Raw genomic sequence first — 27,819 nt, forward strand, 5'->3', positions numbered from 1 at the left:
CCCTGACGGGGCTGCCAGCGCCGCGCCCGGCCACAGCGCGCTCCCGCCGCCATGTCGGCCCGGCGGCGGCGACGAGCGGCCGCCGATGAGGAGGAGGAGAAGAAGGAGGTGGAGGAGGAGGATGGCAGCGACAGAGTGAGGAGCGGTGGGGCCGTGGGGCTGGGCAGGCCGCGGGCGGGCGCCGGGAGGCTGCGGGGGGCGGCGTGGCGGCTCCGGTCACCGCGGGGAAAGGAGGGCTGTGGGCGGAGGGCCGCCGGGAGCCGCGCGCTGCCGGAGCTGCGGGGCTGTGCGGAGTGAGAAAGCGAAAGTCTGCCGGCAACCCTCGTCCTGCACTTTGGTTGGGAGGGCACGGAGCCACCGAGCTCTGCAGTGAGCCGGAGTGTGCCGCGTTCAGGGCCCCGTTCTGTACAGCAGCGCTTAGGCCACAGTTGCGTGTCTCTCCCTACGTGAGAACTTATTTTAGCTATGGCTTTTCATAGCGGTCTGCTCAAAATACTGCTTTCCTACAGAAGCATTTGGTTTTGCTCAGCTCTGGACACGGCGACCTGCCCCCAACCCCCGTCCCACCTCAGCTCCCCCAGCCACAAAAGGGCTTGTCAGGCTGCTGGGAAGGCAAGCCCAGGATCTAGAGATGAGTTTTGTATCAGCCACAGTTGGGTCCTGATTTAGTGGTGGGCACAGTGGTTGTGCACGCCATAGGGGATCTGATGGGGAGTATGAGGCCGTTGGGATTCACAGGTGCCACCACACTCTGTGTCCCCATAGATGGGAACGTGCGTGCTCTGCCTCTTGCCTCGCCTTTGCAACATGCAGACAGCACGTTCTCCTTCAGATGTTTGCACATTGCCTGTTCTGCCTTGGGGGCTGCACACTTTGAAACTTGTTCCCTCCTCCATGACTGCTCCAGATGGCTGTGAAGCAATGGGTTTCCGCTGCTCCCCACTGCGCAGCTGGGAAACATCACCCTCTTCCACACTTAAAATGAGAATGTGGATGTATGGAAACTGCTGGCTTCTGATGCAACTGCTGCTGACCCAATTCATTCAGTTTCCAGATGGGTAAAAGGGACATGCTTTAAAGCACCGTGCATGTCAATGTAGAGGAATGCTCGGAGTTTGCTCAAGACCTGCAAGAACTCTTGAGTGTATCTGAAGGCTTTTATCTGTTAGACCCTTCATTAGCATTTTCAGTATGTTTGCTGATACTTAAAATGCTTGCTAAGTCCAGAAATGCTCATTTCCTAGTGAATTTAAGTCAAGCTGTTTGGTTGGTTGGTTTGTTTGTTTTTTTTTCCCCTTTTCTGCTCTTCTTCTTAGTAATGCACAGAAACAATCAGTATCTGTTTCTACTTCCTTGTTTTCGAATAGAAGGTAACTTTGGTTTAGAACAAATGCCGTATGCCCTTTGTATAGCTTGTTCCTGAGCACTGCATAGTTTAGTGTCCCCAGCTGCCTGCAACCTTATCAAGCTGATGACTGCAAAATTCCTGTCAGCGTGCCTTTGCCCCATGGGCCTCTGCGATTTCACAAGTTTTTTCTTTCCTCACATTGTCCTGTGATGTGCAGGAGTGATCTTTAGGTCTTCCCTGTCCCATCTGTTGCTGTGTGCCTTGTGTGCTTTTCCCATAAATGTCTTATATGGTTCCATGAATACTCCACTGCCCTCCAGAGCAAGCGGAATGATTTAGCGTTAAAATACTCAGTATGAAAAAGTCAGTTACAGTTTTGCAGATTGCTGTTCACGCTACTCTCAAAATTCCAACTGTTCCATTTATTACCATGAAGGTTGTGATGCTGCTTTCAAATGCTTGAAAGACATCAGTGTGTCCTGAAGGTAGGGAGATGGTTACTTCTCGTGGTGTCACACAGAGTTCAGGAAGCGGTGTTGTGTTGCCGTGTAGCCACCAAACGAGTGACTGTGTGCCCAGGCTAAGTGTTAATTATTTCTAAGTAAAACAGACCTGGAATCACTGACTGGTGTTTCTCCAGTAACAGCACAAAAGGTGTTTCTGTTCAGTGAAACAGCCCTTCTGGGAGTCAGCTGCTGGAGAAATGACTTGGGCTCAGACTCTCACCTGCAAGGCTGGCCCCAAATTTTGTCCAGAGTCATGGTGTGTGTCCTGAACCCGGAGACATTTGAGGTCAGGCTGGATGGGGCTCAGAGCAACTGCTGAAGCAGCAGGTGTCCTTGCTTGATGCAGTGAACTTGGACTAGATGACCTTTAAAGGCCCCGTCCAACTCAAATGATTCAGTGATTCTTTAAATGTTCTAAACTCACTTGGAGTTCAATGAAATCCTAATGACAGTGTCGATTAGAGTGCAATGTCAGACTCTGTCACAAATCACTTCTTTCAGTTTGCTTAGTAATGTTGGAATAACCAGAAAATAGACCTGGTTAGTTTGACGGGTAACAAGAGGGCTAACTATTTTCAAAACTCACATCTTGAAAGTGTGTGAGTTGGGATGTGGAGGTTTCAGTTGGTGATTTGGTGTGTGCAGTTTTCATGGGATTGTGGTTTTGCTTATGTTGGGCTTCAACAGCTTGGAAAAAAAAGGTTTTACTATTCAAGATCTTCTGATGCTTTGATGGCTTGGCTTCAGAGGAAGGTATCGAAGTACATTGATTTAAATACGCCACAAGGTGTTCTCACTGAACTATTAGCTTCAGTGTAACACTTGTGGGAGAGGCTGTAGAAAGATCAATGCTGGAGAAGAAAACTGAACAATTACACTGGTAAAATGGCAATCAATTATTTGCTTTGTATGTGTGTATATATATGTGAAAATAGAAGTACATATATATACATATAAGTTGTTGGAAAATGTCTGTCTTCCTTTTCTCTTAACATAGGTGATGCTCCGTTCTCTGAGGAAAGCATATTTACAGTGTCTACCTGAGTTTCTTACTGTGTTATGGAAATAGTCCAGTACTAACAGAACATTGCAAATGCCTTAGTAATGGGTAATTCCTGTGCATGTTTCACTCGGCGTCTGTTAATTGTAGTGCAGAAATGTCTTATATGGGATGGCAATTAAGATGAGTATGGCCTTTTAGAAGGTGAGAGGTTGACAGGTCTGTTTTTATTTTTATGCGTGACACATGGATGTATTTTGGTGGCTGCTGGAAAGCAGAAAGCAAGCAGAATTCCATATGGAAGCTTGATTTTTGTGCAGGTGTCACAATACCTCCTGCTAGGTAGGCACAGTGTCCTTCCTTGAGTTCCTCCTACGGAACGGTATTTGTAATATTGCTCAGTTTAGCTTGAGGATGGAAGTCTTGTCACTTTTTAGGAAAGCCAACGTTAAAACAAACCAAGCCTCTACAACTACATACACCTTTCTCTTGGATTAGTTCACAAGTGCTGAAAACTGATGAACATTGCAGCTTCAGAAAGAAACATCTGTTGGGCGCTGAGCTCCTAGGAGCGGCTGAATAACAGTTTGTGTTTGCCTTCTTCCTGTTCTTATCAGGCCTACATCATTCAGCCCTGTTGGACTTAGCCTTAATGAGCTGGTTAGGTGGGTTCTCTTGCAGGAACATGAGCCTTCAGATGAGGAGAGGCAAGGCAACAGCCTCCTTGTAGTGTCTGTCTGTCACAGGCACTTGGGGCCTGAACCAATGAGATGAGTGCGTGTGAAAGGCTCTGTCACCTGCTGTGTGAGAACTGTGGGGAGACGTGGCAATACCTCATATCAAACATTTAACTTGGAGCTGTGGTTAAAAGGTGTCATTTTGGACACTACAACTTCTGGTGTTTTCACTTTATGTTTGAAAAACTTGTCAATCAGAGCCCACAGCCTCAAGCTGTAGCTTTTCACGCGTTGCCCCTCGCACATCCTCACTGTTGCTGTGTGTTCAGCTTGGTTAGGTCCCAGACCAGGAGAACAGGAGAAGGAAGGGCTGCTGGGTTTTATATTCGCTCCAAAACTGTTCTGCAAAGTCAGACTGAAATAGCAAGACTCCTGATCTGATCTTTTTTTTTTGAGGGCTTTTGTAGTGATCACACCACTGGTTACTGCAGTGATGATTGTTGTTATTCCTAGCTATTAACTGGAATGTTTATAGTCAATTATGTAACTAAGAAAAAAAATTAACAAGAAAAGTATGTCCCCAAGTGATTGGGTTCTTAAAGCATTTCATGCTGGAGATGACAATTAACTGACTGCTAGTGAGCAACTTCCTCTTTGGCTTCGGACTTGGCAAATTAAATACTTTACTCAGGAAATGTTTTGTGGCCATTATAGCATGAAATGGAAGATGAAGTAAGTGCTCAAGGTCATTGCTGAGGTAAGGTTCAAAGGGAAATAGAAGATAGTTCATGGTTTATTCCCCACAAGTTGTTCTAGCAATTTAAAGCTAAAAAATGGCAGAATGTGTGCAGCTTGAAGACTGCACCGGCCCACCTTCTGATAGCAGCAGCAGCATCAAACTGCTGAAGATGCATTGGATAAGCACAGGAGGACTCCATGGTGTTCACATGCTCTGAAAAATGCCACAGATTTCAGATGCTGGAAATAACAAATTGAAAACATTGCTTCAAGTTAGGTGCATGAGTAAAGATTGTGTTAAAATATCAGAGGTGTAAAAATAGGCATGATTTTATTTCTTGCTGTTTAAACAGCAGTTGAGCATGGAACCACTTAGAGCTGTGCTGAAAGCCCAGAAATGGAACAAAAATCTTGGAGGTATTTTTAGTTCTCAGTACGTAAAGGAGAGAACTTCTCTGCTGTGCACAAACAAGGATTAATATTAAATACTCTAAGTCGTGGTCTTAGGGCCAGGATTACTGCCCTTCATCTGCAGTGCAGTGCTATCTTCTAGCACTGTGCAAACAGCTTTTTGTACTTGGATGCAGACTGTAAGAGGTGGAACAGTGGTTTGGAGAAAGGCTTGTGATTATTTTTTTATTTTTTACCTTTTTCTTGTGCGTTATGATACCTATAGTTGATTTCCTAACCTGTAGTAATACAAAACTGGAAAAAGCCATCTCTGAATAACAAGGCTTGCATGCCCATTAATTTGTTTGTTTGCTTGCTTTTCAGGCCTTCAACAAACTTCCTGAGATCTAGATCACGCTTCAAATATTTACTCTTCTAATGCCTATTAATTATAGTCAGTGTCTGCCTGATGATTACTCAGCCATGGGATCAGAGGGGAGGGCCCAGCCTCCTAGCGCTGGGAGCCCAAACAGCCCCAAACCAGGCCTCCATGCTTCCCCATTTCAGCCCGGTTTGGTTTGTGATTCTGAATGCGGGCTCCATCAGCAGCTTCAGGCAGTGAGGTTTGGCACGCCTTACCTTTTCCACTTGTGTTGTTGACACAGGTTGTTGGTTGCTGAGGCTGAGATTATGGTTATTGAGGCTTTGATTATGTTCAAGCACAGCTTCCTGTAGGCCAAGAGGTTACGGGGAAAAGGCTACAGACTATAGAGGAACTGAGCGATGGCTGGGACTGTAGACCTTAGTTCCACAGTGGATTTTTGGAGGCAAGGGGAAATGTACTCTGCTGGCTTCTAAAATACCAAAAATACTCAGAAGAAGGGAGCAGCTGTGCCAGTGCCAAGCGCGGCCTTCCACCTGCGCAGAGTTAGGGGTTTGTAACAGGAGAATGAAGTAAATCAGCACCTTGGGTATTGACTGCTGCTGAGGAAAAAGAAATCTCAATGATCTGCTCTCACTGTTGGTGACAGTTCGCACATTAGATTGCATATGTTGCTTTTGGATAAAGTGAAAGATCGGTCTATCTCGTATCTTCTGAGTAGTCAGTGAACAATGAAGATCCAGGTGCTTTGCTGAGGTTGTATAACCAAAAGGTTATTCTGAATAATACTGTCACTGATCCCTTCATAATTTGTTCTTGGGTGTCATGTATTTTCAAGCTGGAGGGTTCAAGGGTCCCTTCAGTTTGTTCTTGGGTCATTTATTTTCAAGCTGGAGGGTTCAAGTCCCCTCATAGGTGTGTGTGAGACTGTAAAAGCAATCTCTCATTGTGGAGAGGTTGGTCTGGTGCTCCGTTTTCTTTCTTCTCTGTGTGACGCCACCAGAAGACCCTTTGCTGCCTTAGATTAGCTTGAAATTAAGGTGAGGAAGTTTGTTAGAGACTAAGGGATTTTTGTTAAACCTCAGTTTTATTCACCTTTAGTTCTTTTGGAAACAAATAACCTTGTGCTTATGTAGGTGGGTAGAGAGAGTGCCCAGAATATAAAGTTCCCTGAGTGTAGCAGGTCGTGTCACAACACTGGAGTACTGCCCTTCTCATAAACATGTATTAATGCACGCTCGCTTTCTACAGCATCAACCACTTGACTAGCACATCATTGCTTTCTCGATTTAGGGAACTGATAATTCCTACGTCACTTTCCAAGATGTGTTTGTGACTGAATACTGTGTTGTGGCATAATTAATATTCCTGTATGTCGAATTGAGGTGATTGAGCTATATGTTTTTTTTCCTCTGGTCATAGGAAGTGGATTTGGATGAAGGACTCGTTGATTTGGATCTCAGAAATGATTCGGATACCCCCGATGTTCCACCACCAACAGACAGCACTCCAGAAATCCTCAAAAGGGCTTTGTCGGGCTTGTCTGCCAGGTATTGTAAAACAAACGAGCTCTCTAATTGGAGAGCTGCCAACTAAAATTATTGCAGACTGTATTGTAGTTTTAATTTTCACTTGGTACATACAAAAATTCAAGGATAATTTTTTATTTGTTGTCACAATTGATATTTATGCTTCAGAAGCCCATTTAGTGTAATGTTGTTTCACAGCAGCTGAAGGTTGCCCACAGTTCACTGAAACTTTTGCAGTTGTTCTGTCTAAGCGTTGCAATAAAATATGTGAGAGAGCAGTGTTTGGGTTTGATCTCTAGAGTCAGAATTTCTAGGGGTTATAAACGCTTATTTCCTACATTCAAGCTTTATGAGGGGGGCGTTTGTGTTTAAGTGAAAGTGTTGATTCTCTGGATGTAAGTTTTTTGGGCAGCATTTTCACTTCTGATAAGTAGGCCATGAGGAACAAGCTGTTTCTCCGTAACTCATACTGAAGGGGAACTTAAAGCCTTATTGTAATGAATTCCTCTCCAACTTTGTTTTGACAATTTCGGCAGTTCCACTTAGTGGCTTTAGCTGCCATTAGCTGGCAGATGAATATCAAATGAAGGTAGTTCAACTCTACATTAAATGCAAAATATGAAGCAAAACTGAGTGTCTCTTGAAGCAAGTGTGTCTACTGGGGCAGCAGTGACACGTAAAACTGGTATTAAAGGAGGACACTGCGAAGACCTTTTCTTCAAGATCTAGTAGGCTTTCTTTTGTGCTTAGCAGTAAGTTGTGATTTCTTGGTTGATTGTACATGTATGGGCAAGACTTTTGAAGGGAGCAAAGCAGAGGAGGAGAAGAACTTACTGAAAAGGAAGTACGGTACACACTATTAATAATTAAAAACATTTCCATGGCAGAGAGGAGCATGCAGTGAGTTTATTCCCAGATATTTATTTATTTATTTATTTTTGTCTGTCAGTCTTCAGAGACCTGTATGCTGCTTTCCTGGCAGCCTTTCTTTTTACATGTAAGTCTTTGTACGGCTGCTTTCCCCATGTCTCCTGCTGTGAAAAGCTCCCAGAGGATCCTGATGTATTTTCACAGCCGCCTTCAAGGAGGGGCTGATCCATAACGTCTGAAATAAGAGGGAGGAGAAGCTATGAGGAAAGAGGGAAGATTGCTACCTTTGCTTTCTTTTACCATGTGTTCTGTTGAGCTGGCAGCTAGTAAACTAGATTCTGTGTTTCTTGCTGTATGTTCTATTAAGCAAGATGTATCTGGGCTTCCTGCTGCTTCTCATCAACTCAAGTGTTCGCACAGTGTAGGAGTGGCCTTTGTTTTCATTTGTAACTGGTTGCTTTTTATACTGTTTCTCTTTACAGATGGAAAAATTGGTGGATTCGTGGGATTCTAACGCTAGCTATGATTTCTGTGTTTTTTCTGATCATATACATGGGATCTTTCATGCTGATGCTTCTGGTGAGTTTCTTTAAATACTCTGTATTGTGCAAGAGTTACTTAATCTCTTCGTCCAGCATAAGGAATAGCTGGAAGCAAAGTGCAGACATTACAGAAAGCAATTTCTCTTCTGTAAATGTAGGTGTCTTTGAACTACTGAAAAGGTTCTCAATTGGGTGCTTTTGGATGAAGACCTTCTCGGTAACTTTATTTGGGAAGAAATTAAACAAGTCAAATGGATTTTTGCCTTGAAGCTAATGAAATCAATCTATTTCCTTGTCTGATTCCCATTACCTTCTCATACCCTCCTTTGATTTTGTTTGAAATACACAAAGGGAGCTTCATTTTTCAGGCTGAGAAAAGCAGGCAGTTCAAGTCAGCTGGCAGTGCCTGGCGCTGGAGGACTTTCCTCAGTCACGCTCCATTAATTCCCTGCTTCTCTCCAGAGCTGCCTTGGCAGAGTGGAGCTAGGTGCCTGTCTGTGACACAGAGACAAAATGCATTTTTAGGTCACAAAGTAAACAAACGTAGTGGATTAGCATCCACTGCATGCTGCTTCTTTCCATTGCTTTTATTTCTGCTGTTCTTAGTGAATGAGGATTTAATTATTTTTTTCAGTTGTGGCAAACAACAAAAAGAAACATGTTTCCTAAAATTCTGGAGTTTAGTACTTCTGGTTAGCTGCTTTGATTTCTCCCCAGGATTGTCAAATTGTCAAAACCTTTATTTTTTCCATGTCTACTCCAAAACACCTCTTGAGATGCTGGAATGCTGTTTCACCAGTGTTATGGTCTGTATTACAGTCCCTACATCTGAATGAGTCTGGTTTGTATTTCCTGTCTTTAGAAGAATGACACAACAAGCTTGTGATTTCAGTGGCAGATGATTTTACTGAGTGTATGAAGAAACAACAAAAAAGCTCTGCTAAGTTGTAGCTCGTTGGAGAGACATTTCTTGCTATGTCAGTAGTATATAACACTTTCAGAATAACTGGAGCAAAAAGAAACTGCTGGCTTTGCATTATTATTTGCTATATTCATGGTATGCTGCAAAGTTTCAGGCATGGCTAAGCTAACAGGATATTAACTAAAAAGCCATTGAGGTTAGTATAGAATTAATAGAGAATTCTTCCTCTGTACTATAAAGCAAAAAAGACAGTTGCCTAATACAGTTAACTGTGTCTAAATTTGATATTTGTTACAGTGTTCAAAAAGTGAAGTAATGAAAAGTTTTGCTCATGTATGATTTAGTTTCACTGGAGTCACTTAGCTTAAATTTTCTCAGGAGTTGTCATGCTAAAGCCAAATCTTAGTACTGGCCGGGAGGATGCCTGGAGAGCTGTAGGAAGGGTAATCCAGATAAGTTTGGAGGACAGGTCCTCAAACTGCTCCCAAAAACTGGGGGAATGTATATTGTGTTTGTTTGCTGTTGAGGCAGAAACTTCCACACCTTCACCCCCAAATGTCCTTTTCCTCTTAAGGACCAACCTTTAAATACTACGGGCAATTGTGACGTTAGAGTTTATGATGAAGGCAAAGCCGAATTGAGGGCATGAGCAGGGCAGGTGTCAGAATTAACTCACTGAGGTGATGTAATACTGTTCAAACTGTTTTGAACAAGGTGAAGTGCATTCATGAGTGCAGGTGCTCAGAGAAATCCTGCAAAGCCTACGGTGATGGCATGCACGGTCAGTGTGGGTAGGTTCCTCCTCCAGTGTCTGCACAAGATTACTTCTTAGCACTGTTTGAAGGCACTGGATATCGGGGCGAGATGGTCTGCTCGGTGACTAAAAGTTAAGCAAACCTGGCTGAGTCCCTCAGGGCCCATGGCCCGCAGAGTGCGCCTCCAGACGTGCATAGGCAAGCACAGCCATGGTGAGATCGTGAAACAGCAGCAAGGCTGTGCGGGTTGTGATACTTATACCTGCACTGGGTGACCTGTGCTTCTAATCAGCACCGATAATTATCAGTGGAGACTTACCTGTGATGAAGTACTTGCAAATGGAAGGCTTGCTATGTTGCGTTGCACGACTTTTTTTTTTTTCTTTTTTTTTTTTCTTTCTACCTTGAACGTATCTCTTGAATTTAAATAAAACTTAACCAAAAGAGCTTTCTCTTTATGGAAATGCTTTTGACTTGCTGCCATCCAAGTATTTTAATGAGGAACAGTCAGGAATTCTCGCTTATTTCTTGAGGGGATTCTTGCAGCTAGCCCAGAGTGCCTTTTTTTGACAAGCTCAGTGTGTCTTTTTTACAAACCTAATGGCTGTGAGTTAAGGGGGCAGGGACAGTTAAGCAGAGCTTGACTTTCTCCTTGTTCTTGTTTGGAAGCTGTCTCCTTTCTGCATGGAATTTAAATTTGGAGTAATTTTTTCCCACCTTAATGTAGGCTGCAGTGCTCCACACAGCCTTTAAGAAACAAGCAGTGGTCAATGTACATTGTTCCTTCTTCTTCTTAATTTTAGGTCTTGGGCATCCAAGTGAAATGTTTCCACGAAATCATTACTATAGGTTACAGAGTGTATCACTCGTATGATTTACCGTGGTTCAGATCCCTCAGCTGGTAAGTAGCAAGCAAGATGGTCAATAAGTAGAGATGGGAAATTTAAGCCTTAGCATTGTTTGTATCCTGGCATGGTGGAAGGATAGCTTTGTAAGTCATGTGCAGATGTAAAACCTGGCATCTGTCTCTACTACATGACTCTGTAATTGCCTTCCTTTTGTGAATTTGAACAAATAAGTTGGCTTTTTACTACTTTTTTTCCTGTTATAAATATGCATGCATGTACACATTTGTGTGCATGCATATATGCTTGAAGTCAGAATTAAGCATTTGGAAGCTGCCTGAAAAAGTGCATAGCCAAATAATCACCTGACCTATATTATCTGAAAAGCTTTGACTTTTGCAAGTAATTCTGTGTACTTTTAAAGGATTCTTTTCACAAGCAAGTAACTGAAATCATGATGTACAAGTTCTAAATCCTTTCCTGTTTTGAGTTTAATCACAGGACTGGGTAGATAGAAGTGGTAGGGGATATTTTGAAAGCCACAGGACAGGATTAATGTTTCTGACAAATCCGGGATATTTGTGTCAATGTCCTGCTTCTTAGAGGGTGTGCAGCGTACCACTTGGTCTACTTTGGCAGCTAACTACAGTCTACCTATGTATGCTAAGTTCAAAATCAGCATTTCAGTACCACCCAAAGTCTTGCCGCTGAGACGGCATATTGAGACCCTTCAGCTGGGTGGGAGGGTACTGCTAGTGATTGGAACGTGAGCTGTGAGGCATAGTTTGAGGGGCAAAGCCTTGCAAAGTGGACTTGAGGATTGGCTTGGAGGAGAAGACAAGTACTGATCTCCATAAACATCCAGATATCCAGCCCATCTTGAATTATGAGTTTTTGGCTTTTGTGACTCCAGTAAAAAGCTGAAGAACATGCTGCTCGAGAAACGTGCATCTTTTACTGGTTTTGAATTTGATATTTTTTCTATTTTTTTTTAATTTTTTTTTATTTGCATGTTAACTGGTTTGGCTGCATGAAGCTTTTTTTTCTTTTGAAAAATCCTTCAGAAGGAGACGTGTGAAGGTGACATCTCACTTCATTCAGACTTTGTGTTTGGATGTACTTCCAGTTTATTTTGGAAGAAGTTGTGGTTGGAGCTGTGTCACTGATTTGTGAATGGACTTTAACTCCGTAAGATTGTTGTTAGGTGAAGGAAGCTAGAAGTGAAAGACACAGGAGAAGATGCAGCTGTAACTCTTTCACACAAGAATCTTCAGTCCAGATGGCAAAAGTAAAGTTCTGATCAGATCCTCAAACACATCGACAGAGGTTTGAACTCAGAGGTTTTGTTCTGCAAGTATCTTACTATTTTCTGTGGCAGATATCATGAGCTTTTCACGTTAGAATTGCGTACAAGTATGTACCCAGTTGTATTACTGAGTATAGAAGGTATCTGATACTTATTCTGTACTGTGAGAATATCTGAAAAGGGCTTTTGTAGGTGTGAATTATTCAGTACAGTACGTGAAACGATTTTTGTGACATTTATTTTTCTAATCGGATTTCATTATAAGAAATACATTACAAAATTTGCTTGTTGGAGAAGGCTTCAAACCAGAGGTATAGTGAAAATCTGAATTTATTCTTGCATTTGTATTCCATCATGAGCTCTTGCCACTTAGTTGTTTTTCTTATTGTGTATGTTTGTGAGCGATGTTAACTGAATGACACAACCCTGTATTACCGTGTTAAAATAATAGCTACCTTTATTTGTTTTAGGTATTTCTTGCTGTGTGTCAATTACTTTTTTTATGGGGAGACTGTGGCTGATTACTTTGGTACGTTTGTTCAGAGAAGAGAACAGCTTCAGTTCTTAATTCGTTACCACAGGTTCATCTCTTTTGCACTCTACTTGGCAGGTAAGTATGGGGAATGATAGAAATTAAAGATCTTTGTGCTGCATTTCTTTTTGTGTCTATTTGTGTATGTTTCCATGGTGGGTTTTGTTTTTTTTTTGTTTGTTTTTGTTGTTCTTTTTTGTTCTTGCTTTTTTTTAAAGCTTTCTGCTGTTATCCTCTCTATTAATTTTTCTGGTGCTGTTTAAGGAAATTCCCAATTCTATTCTCATCATGAAAATGAGTGTAATTTTTGCATTTACTCAGGGAGTAACCTAAGAAAAAGCAGATTATCTTAGGAAAGCTGAGCTTATGGTGCTCATTAGGAATCATCTTGGACTGGTTTTATGATGATTGATGATCCTGAATATGTGCAGGGTGTTTTGACAGTCTGTGAAATAGCTTATATTCACCATTTCTGTGATGGGTTAATGCTGTATTGTGCAAGTGTTCTGCCAGGTCAGCAGCCAGGAGCTTGGTATTATATTTTCAAGCTATTCTTCCAAAGACCTGAGAGTTTGTTTTATCTGCAAGATGCACTTTTGCTTGCCTCATGGATAAATTTTCCTCCCAGTCCAGCTTTGTGGGATATGGCTTTGTAAACCACTAAATATAGTCTGCTCTGCTTTCAGGAACGCAACATTAATATTACTATTATTTACTATATTAATATTATCATTAGCTTAGAAAGTAATCAATTGAAGACTCGGGTTGTTCTAAGGAGCAGGAGACTGCCATGCTGAAGTATTCATAACATAGATGAAGAAACCTGCTGTTAATAAAGAGCTTTGTCTACTGTTACTGTTTTTTAAGCCAGATGAAAGTTTTTCTCCATGCTTAGATTTCCATGATGGGACCTTGGAAGGAACAAAACAGAAGCTTCTTACTAAGGATAGCTAAGTCTGCTCTAATGAGAATAATTCTGTGCCTGTGGTTACTGAGCAGAAGCAAATACTCTGACCAGAGGAACTGGGAAGAGCTTCAAGGGAAGAGAATGACTGGCATATCATGGTTCAGTGTCATTGAATATACAGTGGTACAAACTACACTTACTTTATTTTACAGGCTTCTGCATGTTTGTTCTGAGTTTAGTGAAGAAACACTATCGTCTGCAGTTTTACATGGTGTGTATTACCCACTTTGCTGTGGTCAGTCATGTTATGAATGTCACAAGAAAGAATCATGTCATTATGTTCATAAAATAGCTTGGGAGTGCTTCAGCTGGCAGCTACGTGATACAGAGTAATGTCAGTCTGAGTGTTTACACCATGGGGCTGCCTCTGTCAGAAAGTGCAGTCTCTCAGTGAATCCAAGCTGTGATTAATGAGGCCCTGCGCATACCCAGGGTGATGCATCTCTTAGTGACAGATGGGTAAAGGAGAGGCTCCTGGTGAGAGGCACGTGCCTTTCGTGCAGGCCAAAAACCAGACACGTTCAGCACAAAGCTGGACATGACTCTGGTGACCACAGGCCCCACTGCAATGCTAGGAGGGAGCCTGACCTGAACACCTGTGTGGGGAACACCTGTGTGCTCTTGGCACAAAACCAGCACTTAGCAGCACTTCTTCTGTTGTATAAACATGTGTTTCTATCTCTCATCTTTGGTCTTCTAGTGCAGTGTGTGGTGGATAGTCAAGAGCATTAACTTACAGTTTTCTCGTGTAATTTTTGTAATGTGCCTTTTTTATATCTAAATTGAAGGTGTAACATCGCATCTATTAAAAAAGATAGAAATCACCAGAAAACAGTAAAACAGTAAGGCAGCACAGCCTTTTTATTAAAAAACAAACCAACAAACAGAACAGTTTTTGAATGTCTTGTGCAACCTGAAGATTTCTTAAGGACCTGTTTCTGCTGTTAACTCCTGTTTCTGCAGGTGCCTTAGATGGCACTTTAGCCTTGCAGATTGCTCATTTTGGACTAGGAATTGCATGATATTTAAAATCAATAAATAAAAGATTTACCATGTTTGTGGGATAAGTTGCTTGATGGAGGGGAAATGCAGCTTTTCTGGGAGAGGTGGTCTTTGGTAATTAGCAAAGCACAGGTCTTTGATTTGGCACAAGGTAAATACGTTGCTTTCCCTTCTGGAAAAAGGAGGGGCAGAGGAATGTGCTTGGTCATTCGACATTGTGATTTTCAGAAAGCACTAAGGTGTGACTATGTAAGAATTTCAGAAGAACAGAAGGAGCAGCATATCCTCTGGATGGGAGAACACTGTTTGGATAGACAAGAACAGCCATCTGGTTTGAGTTGATATTACAGCACCTTTGTATGAATCACTGAAGTTTTGCTTCAGAGTTCCTTTACTAACCAGCGAATAATATGTTCAGAAAGTTTAGGTCAGTTCTTGCACTCCCTTTCAACTTTTTTCAGTTTTCTTAACTATAAGTAGTTGTGGACTGCTATAGGAAAACACATGTGATAAGAAAACTTAAGGAAGTACCACATTGTACGTGTCAAATAGTCCAGACATGGAGTGCTTAAATCCAGAGTTCAATGGAAAAATGACCAGGTCTTGATCTAAGAGTTTTTGGAAAGTGAGATGTAGAAGCATTACTTGTAGACTGTTTGGAAGCCACCTGATGGGTAGAGTATTGGTGATCTTGACGGTTTAAATGTTCATGCCCATAAAAATTAACTCTTTTCTCTCATCCTGAGAAATCTCATGTTTCCTGAGAGGGTTGGTGTTAAGTCATGATGTCCACATCTGTGTGACATGACTCTTTCATGAGTTCTTCATTGCCATTTTATTGTTACAGTTCTAACTTGTCTGTTACATGTGTATACACAGAATATCACATTGCTTACCTTTCTTCGCTGCTTTCGTGCTGAAAGTTCACGTATGTCTCACTAAATTGGATGTTCAACTGCACATTAAAAATTCTGGGTGATGGAAGAGGATGAGGAAAGCTTTTAAAGTTTCAGTCCTTTCTTCAGAAAGCCAGCTAACTTGTGATATACTGTATGCATGCACTCTGCATTATCGCTAGAGCTGGTGTACGTGAGAGCCCCTAAGGGCTCTTCTAGCTGACATGCCAGTATTGATGGAGATGTACTGATCCGTGTTCTCACTAACTGTTGTGTTGTTGCATTGTTAACAGTTCGCATGGACTCATGTCACTTTGCTGATCACTGTAACTCAATCTCATCTAGTCATCCAAAATCTCTTTGAAGGCATGATCTGGTAAGGGGACAGCAATAAACTAATTTGTAACTCTATTGCATTGAAAGGCCGGCTCTGCTATGTAGTGGGTGTGGCTAGGGAATAACTACAGTGGAAGTAGCACAAGATAAGAGCACCTGTGCTTAGTTGGACGGGGAGTTGGAAGCAGTGGGAGCAATGAGGTGAAGGTACAGGACAGTGGGCAGAGAGCTCTCCAGCCAGATGGCAGCCACAAGGATGGTGGTTTCAAGTAACCACTTCGTTTGTCTGCCAGGTTCGGGATTAATTGCAAATGTCGTGAATATGGCATTTTGCTGAGTGCAGGAACACAGCTGCTCAGGAGCTTTAGGTACCTCAATGCTACTGAGGTTGGACCACTTAATTTGGAAGACCAAATCTGGCTTTAGGAGTCCCACTCGAGACCTTTCCAAAAGGTTTGAAGGCCATAAAATCCTCAGAGATAAGAAACAACATTGTGGGAATTTTTACAAGGTAACTAAAAATGTTCTCACCTATTTTTAGCAGGCAAAACAAAATAGTTCTGGCAAGTGATGTAGCATGGATCAGTAGTCTGAAACCACACGTCTTGTCTGTATGGAGGTTCAGGTGAAAGGACAGCAAAGACTCCCTTTTCTTACTGATTGATGGCAGTCTCCAAGAGCAAGGTGTCTATTAGAAGAAAAATGCTTCTCCCTTCCTGCCTTTAGTTTGTATGCTAAAGTTCAAATCAGTTTGTTTGAAATTCTCTATGAGTTTAAATCTTGAATGTTGTCCAGTCATCCCAAGTCTTGTTTCCAGCTATGTAATCAATTCTGATGATGCAGTTAAACCTGATGACTTCAAAACTTCTCCCCCCAAAAGAAGTAATGCTTTCCCACCCCACACCTCTGCAGGTGGTAAATTACAAGTTGAGAAAGAAAGCAGCAGTGCATGGAAAGCAGTGTGTTCTTCCAAGAACTTAATACTGCATGTTCTCCTTTTCCTTTCCTGATGGAAGGACAATGGGAGATTATTGCAGAGAGGACATGTTCACAGCCAGAAAGAAGAAACAAAGCCTTTGACAGAGTTTGTTTAACTGAATTCTTTTCATAGTGATTTAGTTCATGTGAAAAGCTGAACCAAGTTTCCTTGTTAGCTACCTACCGATTTGGCACATAATTATAACATCCAACTTCTAGTTTATTAATACATCTCTGCCTTGAAATGGGGGGAAATGCAAGTTAACAGGATCGAGTAGCAAATTCAGATGCTATCTGCATGCAGAGAACACTGTAAAAAGCTAATACAGGCTGCTGCAAACTGACGAGAAGAAAAAAAAAAGCTGGCTTTCTTTTTTAAAATTTAAGTACCATTGAACTTATAAGGACTTTGCTTGCTTTGATGTTAACAGTAATATTAACGTGTTTCTTTCTGTTGATTTCTTCTTAACGGTGGTATCAGTCAGCAGGTCTGATAGAAAAACCCAGCCTGTTGTCATTTTAAGTTCGTGTGCTAAAATTAAATTTTAACTTGAATTAGCATGGGTCTCTAACAGTCTTGATTAGCTGAACATTAACATCAGTATGGCTAACTGTGTTACTTAGGGAGGAACAAGGTGAAGACATTTTGAAGCATAACAGTTTCTAAGTATTTCAGAACATTTCCCAACAAAAATGCTGCTGTGTGAATTATAAATTATTTGTACTGAAGCTCAGGCAGTTTTCCCTTTTCTCTACGTGAATCTTTTGGTGCATCTTTCTCTAGGTTTCTGGTGCCAATTTCGAGTGTTATCTGCAATGATATTGCTGCTTACATTTTTGGATTCTTTTTTGGCAGAACTCCATTAATTAAGGTATGTATGTAAGTGTTCTTTGAGTTTTGACAGTTTACAACATTTTTGATACTTGCTAAAAAATAATATATATAGAATAAACACTTTCATCTGTTCCGCAGGTTACCTATTTGCTAAAAGCCACATTGTTAATCTGATTTCTAGAGATTTGTAAGTGGCAACTGAAATTATGGTGAATGTAGTATTAACACCATAGTATAATACAGTTGCAGCCTATTTCATTGTTAGCGTATTTCATCCTTTTTTCTTTCCTTTCAATTTCCCATGCAGGTTAAACTGCATGCTTCCTTCACAGTGTTTAGTGACTAACTTAGCTGGTGACATTCAGTATTCCATGTGTACATGTGCTCACAAGCAGGTGTTGATGTTTGCAAGTGAGGTACAAAAATGGAGGTGGGGATGAAAGAAGGTTTAGTGATGCAATTGTTGCAGCTAACTCTGTCTTGCACCTAGCTGTCTCCCAAAAAGACCTGGGAAGGGTTCATTGGAGGCGGCTTCTCCACAGTTCTATTTGGATTTGTTGTAAGTAACCACAGGACTTTCCTTTTATAGATTCCGCCTTTAATGTTCTGTTTTCAGGGGAAATAAAATTACTGACAAATTAGGTCATCTCAAACTGCAGAAAGTCTAAGAGTTGGGGATTTGTGGTTGATTATCTTTTTAGCTACAGAATTCTGCTTGATCATAACTGGTTTTAAAAGTTAAGGACAAGGTTTGTACTTTAACTGAATTACTTAACTGACTGTTTTGCCGTTACTGTTACAGACTATATCTGGAGTTCTTTTATCTAATAGTTACATCCCTATTTTAAAATTTGAGTTTATTGAAAGCATTGCTTTTGCTTTGTGAAGAAGTAGCTTTGTATTGTATGCTTCATGTTGTTATTTTTCCTGACTGAAATGCCTCTGGGTTTGGATGGGTACTTTATTCTGATGGTATGTCTAGGATAAAAGAGCAACATAACTGATTTTACATGTAATTTATCACCAAGGTCAGAATTTGTAGGTACCAGACCTTGTAGAAGTAGTAGTTCAAGTTTTAATAGAAAAGTAAATTGAAAAGAAATAATGAGTTGTAGCTGTATGGGGATATTATGATGCAGAAATACACTGCAGATACTTCTGAGAGACAGAAAAATAAAAACAAACTGGGAAATTATCATGAAGGGTATTGAAATTCCACATCTGCCTGCCTTAGTAAGGCATTCTCCACCCTAAAACGAGGGCTCCGTTGTGGTCTCTTTATTACCAAAAATTTTCATATCCTGAGCTTGTGATAACAAAGTCATTTATTAGAGTAGGTTTTTGACTGTAACAACTAATGCATATTTCAAGAGTTCTTGTTCTGCTTTCCAGTTTTCCTATTTCTTGGCTCAACATCAATACTTTGTCTGCCCAGTGGAATATAACAGTGAAACCAACAGATTTGTGACAGAGTGTGAACCTTCAGAACTTTTCCAGCTGAAGAAATACTCTGTGCCACTATTGCTTCAGGCTGTGTTGGGATGGGTAAGGAAAAAATAAGGCTTTAATTAAGATAGAAATTACAAAGCCAAGCTTTAAAGTTTTCCTAAACCTTTTAGAAGGATGTTCCAGCACAGGTAGGTCTTCAGGGTTAGAAACTGAGTTGTTACTCTCAGCTTCTCTTACTCACATGAGGAGGTGGTCACTCAAGCAGAAGTGTTGCTGAAGGAAATGTCTATGTCCTTGTTGCCTGTATTTGTGCAGGAAGTGGATGGTACTGCTCACTGTGCTGTATGTCATGTTCAACCACTCTGCTGAAAAGCTGTTACAGTCTTAAGCTGTTACAGTGTGTGGAAAATAGGCCGAGGCTTGTTACAGCCAGAGTTAGCAGTAAGGGTGAATACTTTTGTCAGTAGAAAAGCAGTCCATTTTTGAGTTAGTGTGCAGCTGCATCTAGACTAGAACTTGCACTGTCTCTGTGAAGTAGATCTTGTGTAGTTAAGGCCATTCCTTCTATTGTACACAGAGAAAAACAGACTAAGTTACAATTTCACCCAATGGATTGCAGCATGTCCTCATATGCAGCCTGTGCCTCCTGCCAGGAGGAGTGCTGTGTCTTTAGCTGGCAGGAAGTAGGTCGTTGCTCCTCCTGCCATATCAGTTTTGCTGCCTTCATCACAGGAAAAGACTAAGTAAAACTAGAGTCTGTATGCATTTCATATATATATATGAATTCTGTGTAAATACGTGAATAACTACATGCACACACACCCCACAGCCAACCCTGCATGGACAGAGGTGTGCATGCACATGTGTATACAGACACACAGATACATCCACCCACACACAGCCAGATGCATACCCACGTGCATACGAGTGTGCACATGAGTACATCCACATCCCCCAAACATCTCTACCCACCCCCATCACCTACATATGCAGATCCACACCGTGCATGTATGTATACATACACCCATGCACGTATGTGCCCTTATTTACATACATTTGTAAACATGCACACATGTGCAAAATATATGCAGAGAGAGACCTAACCCCCACACATCTACACTCTTGTGTATGTACACATACCCACAGCTGCACACAGAACTCACATGTATACTTACCGTGCATGGATATATGCATCCACATGTATAAGTGCGTGTGTGGGTATGTACACCCATGCACATTCATGTACCTGCATGCATATACACCCTCACACATACACGAGCGTACATACGTATGCATATGTGCATGCAGACACGCTTTTAGACACATGTATATGTAGACACGTATACATCCCACTCCATGTGTATGTATGCATGCACCCATATGTCCCATGCACATACAGATGTGTGTATATACACCCATGCTTACACACAGACACACATGTATGCTTGCACAGCTACATATACACAAGTGTGCACACATGTAGATGTGCAGATATACATTGCACAGCCAATTCTTACACAGGGATGTATATATATGCATACATACACTGTGCATGTGTGCATGCACACATTTGTGTACACTCTAATGTGTACGTATGTTCACTTTTGCATACATACACAAACATACAGACACTTGTCTGTATGCAGACTGTGTGTACATGCCCACAGACATGTATATGTGCATGTGTGTGTACACGTGTGGTACAAACATTGATATGCATGCCTACTCAAGTGCAGACATGCATGCTTATGCACATATATTCACATGCACATATGTGCCTGTACGTATACATTTACACACAAGTGCACTCAGGCACACTTATGTAGGTAGGTAGATGCACACAGATGCATACACATACGGACAGGCCCACATGTGTGCACGCGAATGTTAACATGCATGTAAACATATGCATTCATATACAGGCACATGCACATCCATGCATACACATGTATGTGCCCCTGTGCATATATACATCCCTGTGCATATACACATGCAAATATACATGTGTAGACACGTGTGCATGCATATATACACAGGCACATATACACACAGAGTTATGTGTATGTGCACTCACATATACATGTGCGTGCACTTAGGCACATATACATGCACACCCCACACGGACATGCACATATGCCCTAATCTTCCCTGTGAGACACAAAGGAGGTGCCTGTGACAAATGTATGACGCAAGTGGGTTCTGCATCACCTTCTGCTCTATTCGTTGCCTCAACATTGAGAACAAGCAGACAGTGCTAAGAAAGATGGTGTGTTTTAAGTGCTTTTACACGAGCATAGCATTTAATGAGAAAAGCTCACAATTGTAACAAAAAGGCGTAAGTGGAAATTGTTGCTGATGTTTGCAAAAACTGAGGATTATAAATAATAGCCGCAGCTGGTACTTCAAAACAAAACAAAAAGAAGACTGCATCTAGAAGCAGATCCAGTATTTTCCTGAATGAACACACCATTGCTTCAGAGGCTGTGAAGTTGACAGCAAATTTAAAAATTATTTTTAAGTAGTTAATTAGTGTGTAAGCTGGGCTAAGTCTTGTGTTGTCCTGCTGCGTTATGACTTTTGTTAAAGGACAGGGTGATGGGAACAGCCAGCTCTGTCATGGTCCAGTTGAGATGTGTCCACCCCAAAAAGAGGTGGTGGTTGCACACACACCTCAGGAGTAGTATTGAAAAACTCTGTGTCCATTGAGGAGATAATTACTTTGAGCAGTATTTATAGAAAATGACCATCGGTTTAGGAAACAGTTGGTGTTGGCCATGATGCAGATCAGAAATGTAAGGTACCAGAGTTTCAATTGCAGGTGGAGTGTGTTGAGAATTGCCAGGGAAGGTGTGCTCTGCATGCAGCAGCATTGCTAGGCTGGAGCTTGTGCCATTGACTTGGTTGAGCTCAAAGATGCAAAATAAAACTTATCATCATTAATGTATTATTTGGCAATAGGTACGTGTTCTCCTTCCTGACAATCAAGTCTCTCTTATCCCTAAGAAATGTAATGGGCCAGAAGAAATGTTAAGTCTTTGAACAAGATGAGGGGGATGTTATATGGTCAAATGTAAAATCAAATATTAATGGAGTAAACCTTTCATATCCCAGTGCTGCACTGTGTATGTATAGGGGACGGCATGGCAGACTTGTGTAGAAATTCCTGTCTGTCTCATGGGAGCACTTCAGAGCAGCAACTGTGACAGTGAACTGCGTGACAGCAGCCAATTTCTGGGGACACTGAGTCACCTAATCTGCAGAAATCCTATTGGCTCTGTGGAGAGCTCCATTCTCTACAGGATACAGAGCTGGAAAAGCAGGGCAGGGGAAACTTTATTTCTTCTGATTAAGTGTTTGGCTGAAAAGTATTACTCTCTGTTGGGAAAACTGAAGCTTTGTGGAAATGTGCCCAATTTTAAAATATTTAAGCTGAAACATGCCTAGAATCAAAGGTACTGAAATATCCTGTTAATTATTTTTCTTGTAGGAAACGGTGAATATGTACCCATTCCAGATGCACAGCATTGCACTGTCAACATTTGCCTCACTAATTGGGCCATTTGGAGGATTCTTTGCCAGTGGATTTAAACGAGCTTTCAAAATCAAGGTGTGTCATCATTCCCATATGCTGTCTTTGTTCTGATTGTCTCTCTGTATGAGATCGGTTGCTTTGAGGTTTTTTTTCTTGTGTGGATTCCATTACCTAATCTTTCTCAGACAATGTATGAGCTGTGCTTCAGTAGCAGTACCAGCTCTTTGTTTTATTGGATACATATGTGTGTTATTCCTAAATTATTACTATTATTTTTTTGCATTTGGTTGATACTATTCTCAGCTATGCTTCTAAGGTGAGCACGATGCAAGATAATTATATTCCACACCACTCAGTAGATACCTACCAATCTGTAGATACCTGACCACTGCTCACGGTGGTTTGCCCCAATCTTTACATCATTAAAGCTGTACTTTACAGACCCAGCCTGTGCTGCATGCAGATGCTGACACTTCTGTTCAGCAAGGCACGAGTGACTGACTGCCTATGGCAATGCAGCACTGCATTGTAGCAAGAGCGTGTGCTGACACACGATGCGATGTGTTGGCCTCTTTATCACAAGTGTGGCTGGAATTCAGTGACACTGGACTATGGGAGGAGAGTAGCCACGCATTTTCTTCTGACCTCCCTTATGTCTTGGCAGGACTACTGTAATTCTTAACCTGTTCCTTCAGCCTGCTGGTTGTGGCACATGCTTTGCACCAAAGCATATAAGTAAACCTCTCTGGTCTGAAGTCCCACCCATGTGCTTGTGCTTATTCCCTTTCCTCACACTGGTCCAACCACTTACCTGATGGCTGGCTACTTACAGCCTAGTGCACTGTTAGGCCTGTGTCTGCTCTGTAAGACAAACATGGGTAACACAGAAGGTGGCATATTTGTTTGCATCTGAGTCTTTTTTTTCTTTTCCATTCCTTTTTTTTTTTTTTTAAAGGGATTGTTTGATGACAGGGCTTTGTGATGCTGCTGAATGTACTAATGTTGCATGTACATGCTATGGCTTTTAGTTACTCTTCTGAGAAGCCAGTGATAAAACTGGTAGGTGAATGAGCATATGACTTGTTAAGTCGCTGGGAGTCAGCAGAAAGGGATTTCAGTTCTTGCTCTTCCCTTGGTGTAAGTGCATCAGTGTCAGCTAGCAGTAGATGCTAAGGCAAGAAAAGTGTTGAAGAGGAGAATGAGATCCTTTGGGGCAAGAAACTGCAGCCATTGGTTCAAGAAGCTTTCTACAAAAAGCAGTGAAGTACATGCATACACAGAGATGTACTTGGTGGTGGTGGATGTGCACTTGACCTGCCCTCTAGTATGTGACTCTGGGGAAGTTGCTACATCTCTTTCTTTTTCACTTTTTCTTACCTCTTGCCTCATCGTTTTGGCTAGAAAGTTCTGTAGCAAAAAGGCACTTGCTAAGTTTTGTCTCAGTGCATTGAAACCATAGCTTAATAGCATGAAATGTTGCTGTCAGGTGAGCCTTGGTTGGTGTGTTTCATCTGAATCGCTTACTGTGATGCTTTTTCCTTCTGTCCTTCACACCCTAAAGGATTTTGCAGACACAATCCCTGGGCACGGTGGTATAATGGATCGCTTTGATTGTCAGTACTTGATGGCTACTTTTGTTCATGTCTACATCACCAGTTTCATAAGGTATGGGTTTTTTGAAATTCCAGGTACTCAAATACGAGTAGGAGCTGTGCCACATGTACCACAGTGTTTTGGTCTGAGCTGTGCTCTGCATAATTAGCGCAGTGAAGGTTGTTTCTATGTTTGTTGTATGCAATGACTTCAGATACAGAGTCATGAAGAGCGCAAAGATCGCATAAGATTTGTGCAACATTAAAGCTATGCCCAGGGTATCAGCAGTAACCCACGTAACTTCAAATATGAGGCTTTTTGCTGCAGCCTCATAGAAGGCTTCAAAAAGAGCCTGCGTGTTGTGACTGTGGTTCTTCCCATGAGCTTAAGTATTCTCAGTGGCAGGACTTGAGGCTTTCTGTTGGAGAGTAAAACGCTACCATTAAAGAGAGTAGAGGACTTCTTAAAAATGCTGCTTGTCATCCCACACCAACTGTCACAAAGGTGAGATCATGGGAATGGAAATGCTATTGCAGGCAGTCATTTTAGTTCCGGGGTGGGGGAAATTGAGGTAAGGAACATGAGATGGCCAAACTGATACACGCCCTTCGTTTTGTAAATGCATTTGAGTAAATAATAATGAGAAAATGAAGAAGTTACAGATTTTTTGCTTCATATTGAGTTAATTAAAGAAGTACACAGTAAGTGACTGACTGGATTCCTGTTATTTAGGGATGCACAGTTTAATTTAAGAATTTATTATTATTATTTTACTCTGACAACTTTCCATTTAGTTGGTATTTACACAGCTTATCCAGCAACTGGTATTAAAATGAAAAAGATCTTTTGATGAAGACTGTGATTATGGTAATTATGAACAAATCTGTGAATCTTTTTTGTTATAACCTTTCTTAATATTCCCATTTGATAGTAAATACAGGCACCATTTTTAATTCCTATTTACATTCAGCAAATGAGAGTGCTGGCCCAGTGATGCTTGCCCATGCACCCTGTGGCAAAGGTTAGACTGGGTGAAATCCATACTTTGGTGCTGCCGGACAAAAAGGAGGCACTGTTTCTGCAGCAAAGCAGGGTGAGAATGGAAAGCTATCTGAAAGCTTCTTTAGAACCGCTGTTCATCAAAAAAACTTATTTCATTGACAGGGGCCCAAATCCCAGCAAAGTACTGAAGCAGCTGTTGGTCCTTCAGCCCGAGCAACAACTCAATGTGTACAGAACCCTGAAATCTCATCTTGTCGAAAAAGGGATCCTGCAGCCATCCCTGCGAGGATAGTTTGCCAAAACAGAGGAATGGTGAGAAAAAGACATGCAGACGTTGTCTGTGGAAAAGCACTGTAAGTGTGCACAAAGGTAATGGCTGAAGGAAGGCTACATCATGATCTGGACGAGGTGAATGTTTCTTTCCTTAAAGGAATGTGAATGCTGTGACTTTCCAGTAGGATACAGGAGAAGAGTTATTCCTAAAATAATTAAAATGCTTACAGAGTAACAGTACCGTGCTATGTATTTTATTTCCCGCAGTGAATGGTAGCAGGCCTTCTTCAGCACTCAGCCTGACAACGTTTGTATTTTAAAAAGTCCTTTTTAAGATGTCCTGGATTAGAACAGTGAGACTGAACTCCCCGTGAGTTATACGTCCAGCAAACTTTAGTGAAATTTCTCAATTCACTGGTGGCTTTTAATGAGTTCTCCATTACTGTATGTCATAGCAATACTTTTTTGGTGTAAAGTGGTTACTGTAGTAAAAATACAGAAGAGGCAGGCAGTTGCTCGTTTAACCAGCTGGGTGATGAAGACAGAGTTGGCCAGAAAATCCACGTTTGCTTGGTCAAAGCAGTGCTGGTGGACTGCTGTCAGACCTCCTATATTTACTGAGTCACTGTGAAGGTGAACCTTTGCTGTGTTTTTAACTAATCAGCTTTCTTATGAAACTACTTCATCCTTTCAAGAGGGAGATATCTGTACTGGAGCATACTGAGCTGACTGGGCTGTGGAGCTGCTGTTTTTTAAAATTAATGTTATGCACTGTAAAGAAGCACATACGTCTGGGAGCAGTAATTACCTGAAGGTGGGATTCTCCAACCCTGTAACCAGATTGGAAAGAATTCGGAGTTTAAGAACTTGGTTTCCCCAGGATGATCAGTGTCTGAAGACATTATTTCAAGCCTTATTCCTTGTGCCTATTTACTACTGTGTAGAAGGGGATTTTTTTCTCCCTTTTAAAAGCACCTTGAGGTCATGTTTTATTCGTGTCTTACTGAGTGAAGGCAGAAACTTTTATCTCATGAATGTGCGTGATGCAAGATGATGCATGGCTCTGCTGTTGCGTGGTACTGTTTTACTAAGAGGATCTTCAAGCAAGCCTGGGCAACAACATAGGGATTCAGATGAATTTCTGAAGGAAGCAATTGCAGTGTAGGATTAATGGGACACAGGAGAAAAGCTGATGCTCTGCATTTCTCAGTCCTGGCCGCTTTTGAACTTCTTAAAGCAAATTAAATTAAAAATTAAATTACAAGAAAAACTTTTTGAGATGATAAAAATGGTTCATTTACAGACAGAAAGCACAAATGCCAATTCTAACTAAATTCAATATAGTTTTTCCAACCGATTGTGAATAAGTTTCTCCTGCAGTGAACGTACTGACGCACGTGTGTGTGTGTGTATATGTACATGTATAGATGTATGTGTATATATATAGCATTAGTAGGTGTATGTATGTATATACACACACATGCATATAAAAGATTTAGAAGGGTGCTACCTGAGAACAAAACCATGGCAAAGACTCTAGGGTGGATGATGGGCTATATCCATAACATTGAGACTGGTTCTTTTGGATACAGTGCAGCTCTTTTTGCTTTGTTTTGCACTTGGGCCATGACACCTTGTGCACTGTGAGACTGGAGAAGCATTGCTGTGTGTGGCTCTGAGATGGAAATCCGGCCCTAAAGTAATCCCTGTTGATGTCAGGTAGCTGGAAGAATTAAATTCTTTGTGATACTCCCTACAGTTTGAAGGCTGCAGGACTATGTGGCATAGCTAGAGGTTGGAAGATGGCATGGCCAGAGAATATATGGCTTAGAGAAAGGAGTTTGAGAGAGAAGGAAAGGGAAATAGGGGTGTGTGCATCAGGGAAGATGACCCCAGTAGCATACCTCAAAAATGAACGTGTCAGTGTGGCTTTGGTTGTGTACAGGGCTTTTGGGTTTGCTTATGGAAAAACACAGCTTTCCTGGAGCCAGCGTATCTTCATCCTGTGTTTAAAAATTAAAAAATATATATACAGAATACACATGGAAAGGTAATTGTTGCTTCTGAAACTTGAACTTTCTAGTGTAGTTTTATAGCATGTACAATAAGGAAGTTAAGCTTATTTTAGCACTTAATGCAACAGAGCATTTGAAATCTGTTGTCGTCTGTTTGCACAGTAGAAGTTATGACACTGCAATTCTGCTGTTCAAAGTTAAAATGAAGAAGGGATCACTTCTGAACTCACTAATCGCTCTTTCTAGAAAGAATAATGGCATTCTGCTGGCTTAGGCTTTGTAAATACAGCTTGGCAGGGCCTGTCACTGTCAAGTGACAATGACGTTTGCTCACTATGAAATGCATTTATCCCAGTTGTCACTTCAGCTCGTTCAAGCACTACAATGTGATCAACAGGACAGGGTAACTTTTGCACCAGTGATTCTTTTCACTTGTACTTTTGTTAAAAGTTGCTGTAATTACTTATTGAGCAAAAAAAAAAAAAGTTATCTGTAAATACTGTAAATGTTTTGAACATATATTATCTGTTATAGTTCAATCTTTCATTGGGGCAGGCATTGTAAAAATAAAAATGGGATGTAAATCCTCTTCTGTTTTA

At 41.3% G+C, this 27,819-nt stretch overlaps 1 protein-coding gene across 1 annotated transcript; it reads left to right on the forward strand.

Annotated features, from left to right (window-relative positions):
- Positions 1–27,819, forward strand: CDS1 (CDP-diacylglycerol synthase 1). Its single transcript, XM_048942395.1, has 13 exons — positions 1–135; positions 6,464–6,591; positions 7,923–8,019; positions 10,463–10,560; positions 12,281–12,420; positions 13,462–13,520; positions 15,501–15,583; positions 17,306–17,393; positions 17,847–17,915; positions 18,749–18,901; positions 22,293–22,412; positions 23,899–24,002; positions 25,095–27,819. The coding sequence occupies exons 1-13, from the start codon at positions 52–54 to the stop codon at positions 25,222–25,224; spliced, it is 1,353 nt and encodes a 450-aa protein (XP_048798352.1). The 5' UTR covers positions 1–51; the 3' UTR covers positions 25,225–27,819.

The sequence above is a fragment of the Lagopus muta genome, chromosome 4 (assembly GCF_023343835.1).
Source record: "Lagopus muta isolate bLagMut1 chromosome 4, bLagMut1 primary, whole genome shotgun sequence".
NCBI classification, from domain to species: Eukaryota; Metazoa; Chordata; class Aves; order Galliformes; family Phasianidae; genus Lagopus; species Lagopus muta.

Excerpts from the sequence above, each read along its gene's own strand:
- CDS1 (XM_048942395.1), top strand. The coding sequence starts at position 52 with ATGTCGGCCCGGCGGCGGCGACGAGCGGCCGCCGATGAGGAGGAGGAG. Across the intron at positions 8,020-10,462 it reads CTTTCATGCTGATGCTTCTG|GTCTTGGGCATCCAAGTGAA; the intron begins GTGAGTTTCTTT and ends TCTTAATTTTAG. Across the intron at positions 17,394-17,846 it reads GCAGAACTCCATTAATTAAG|CTGTCTCCCAAAAAGACCTG; the intron begins GTATGTATGTAA and ends TCTTGCACCTAG.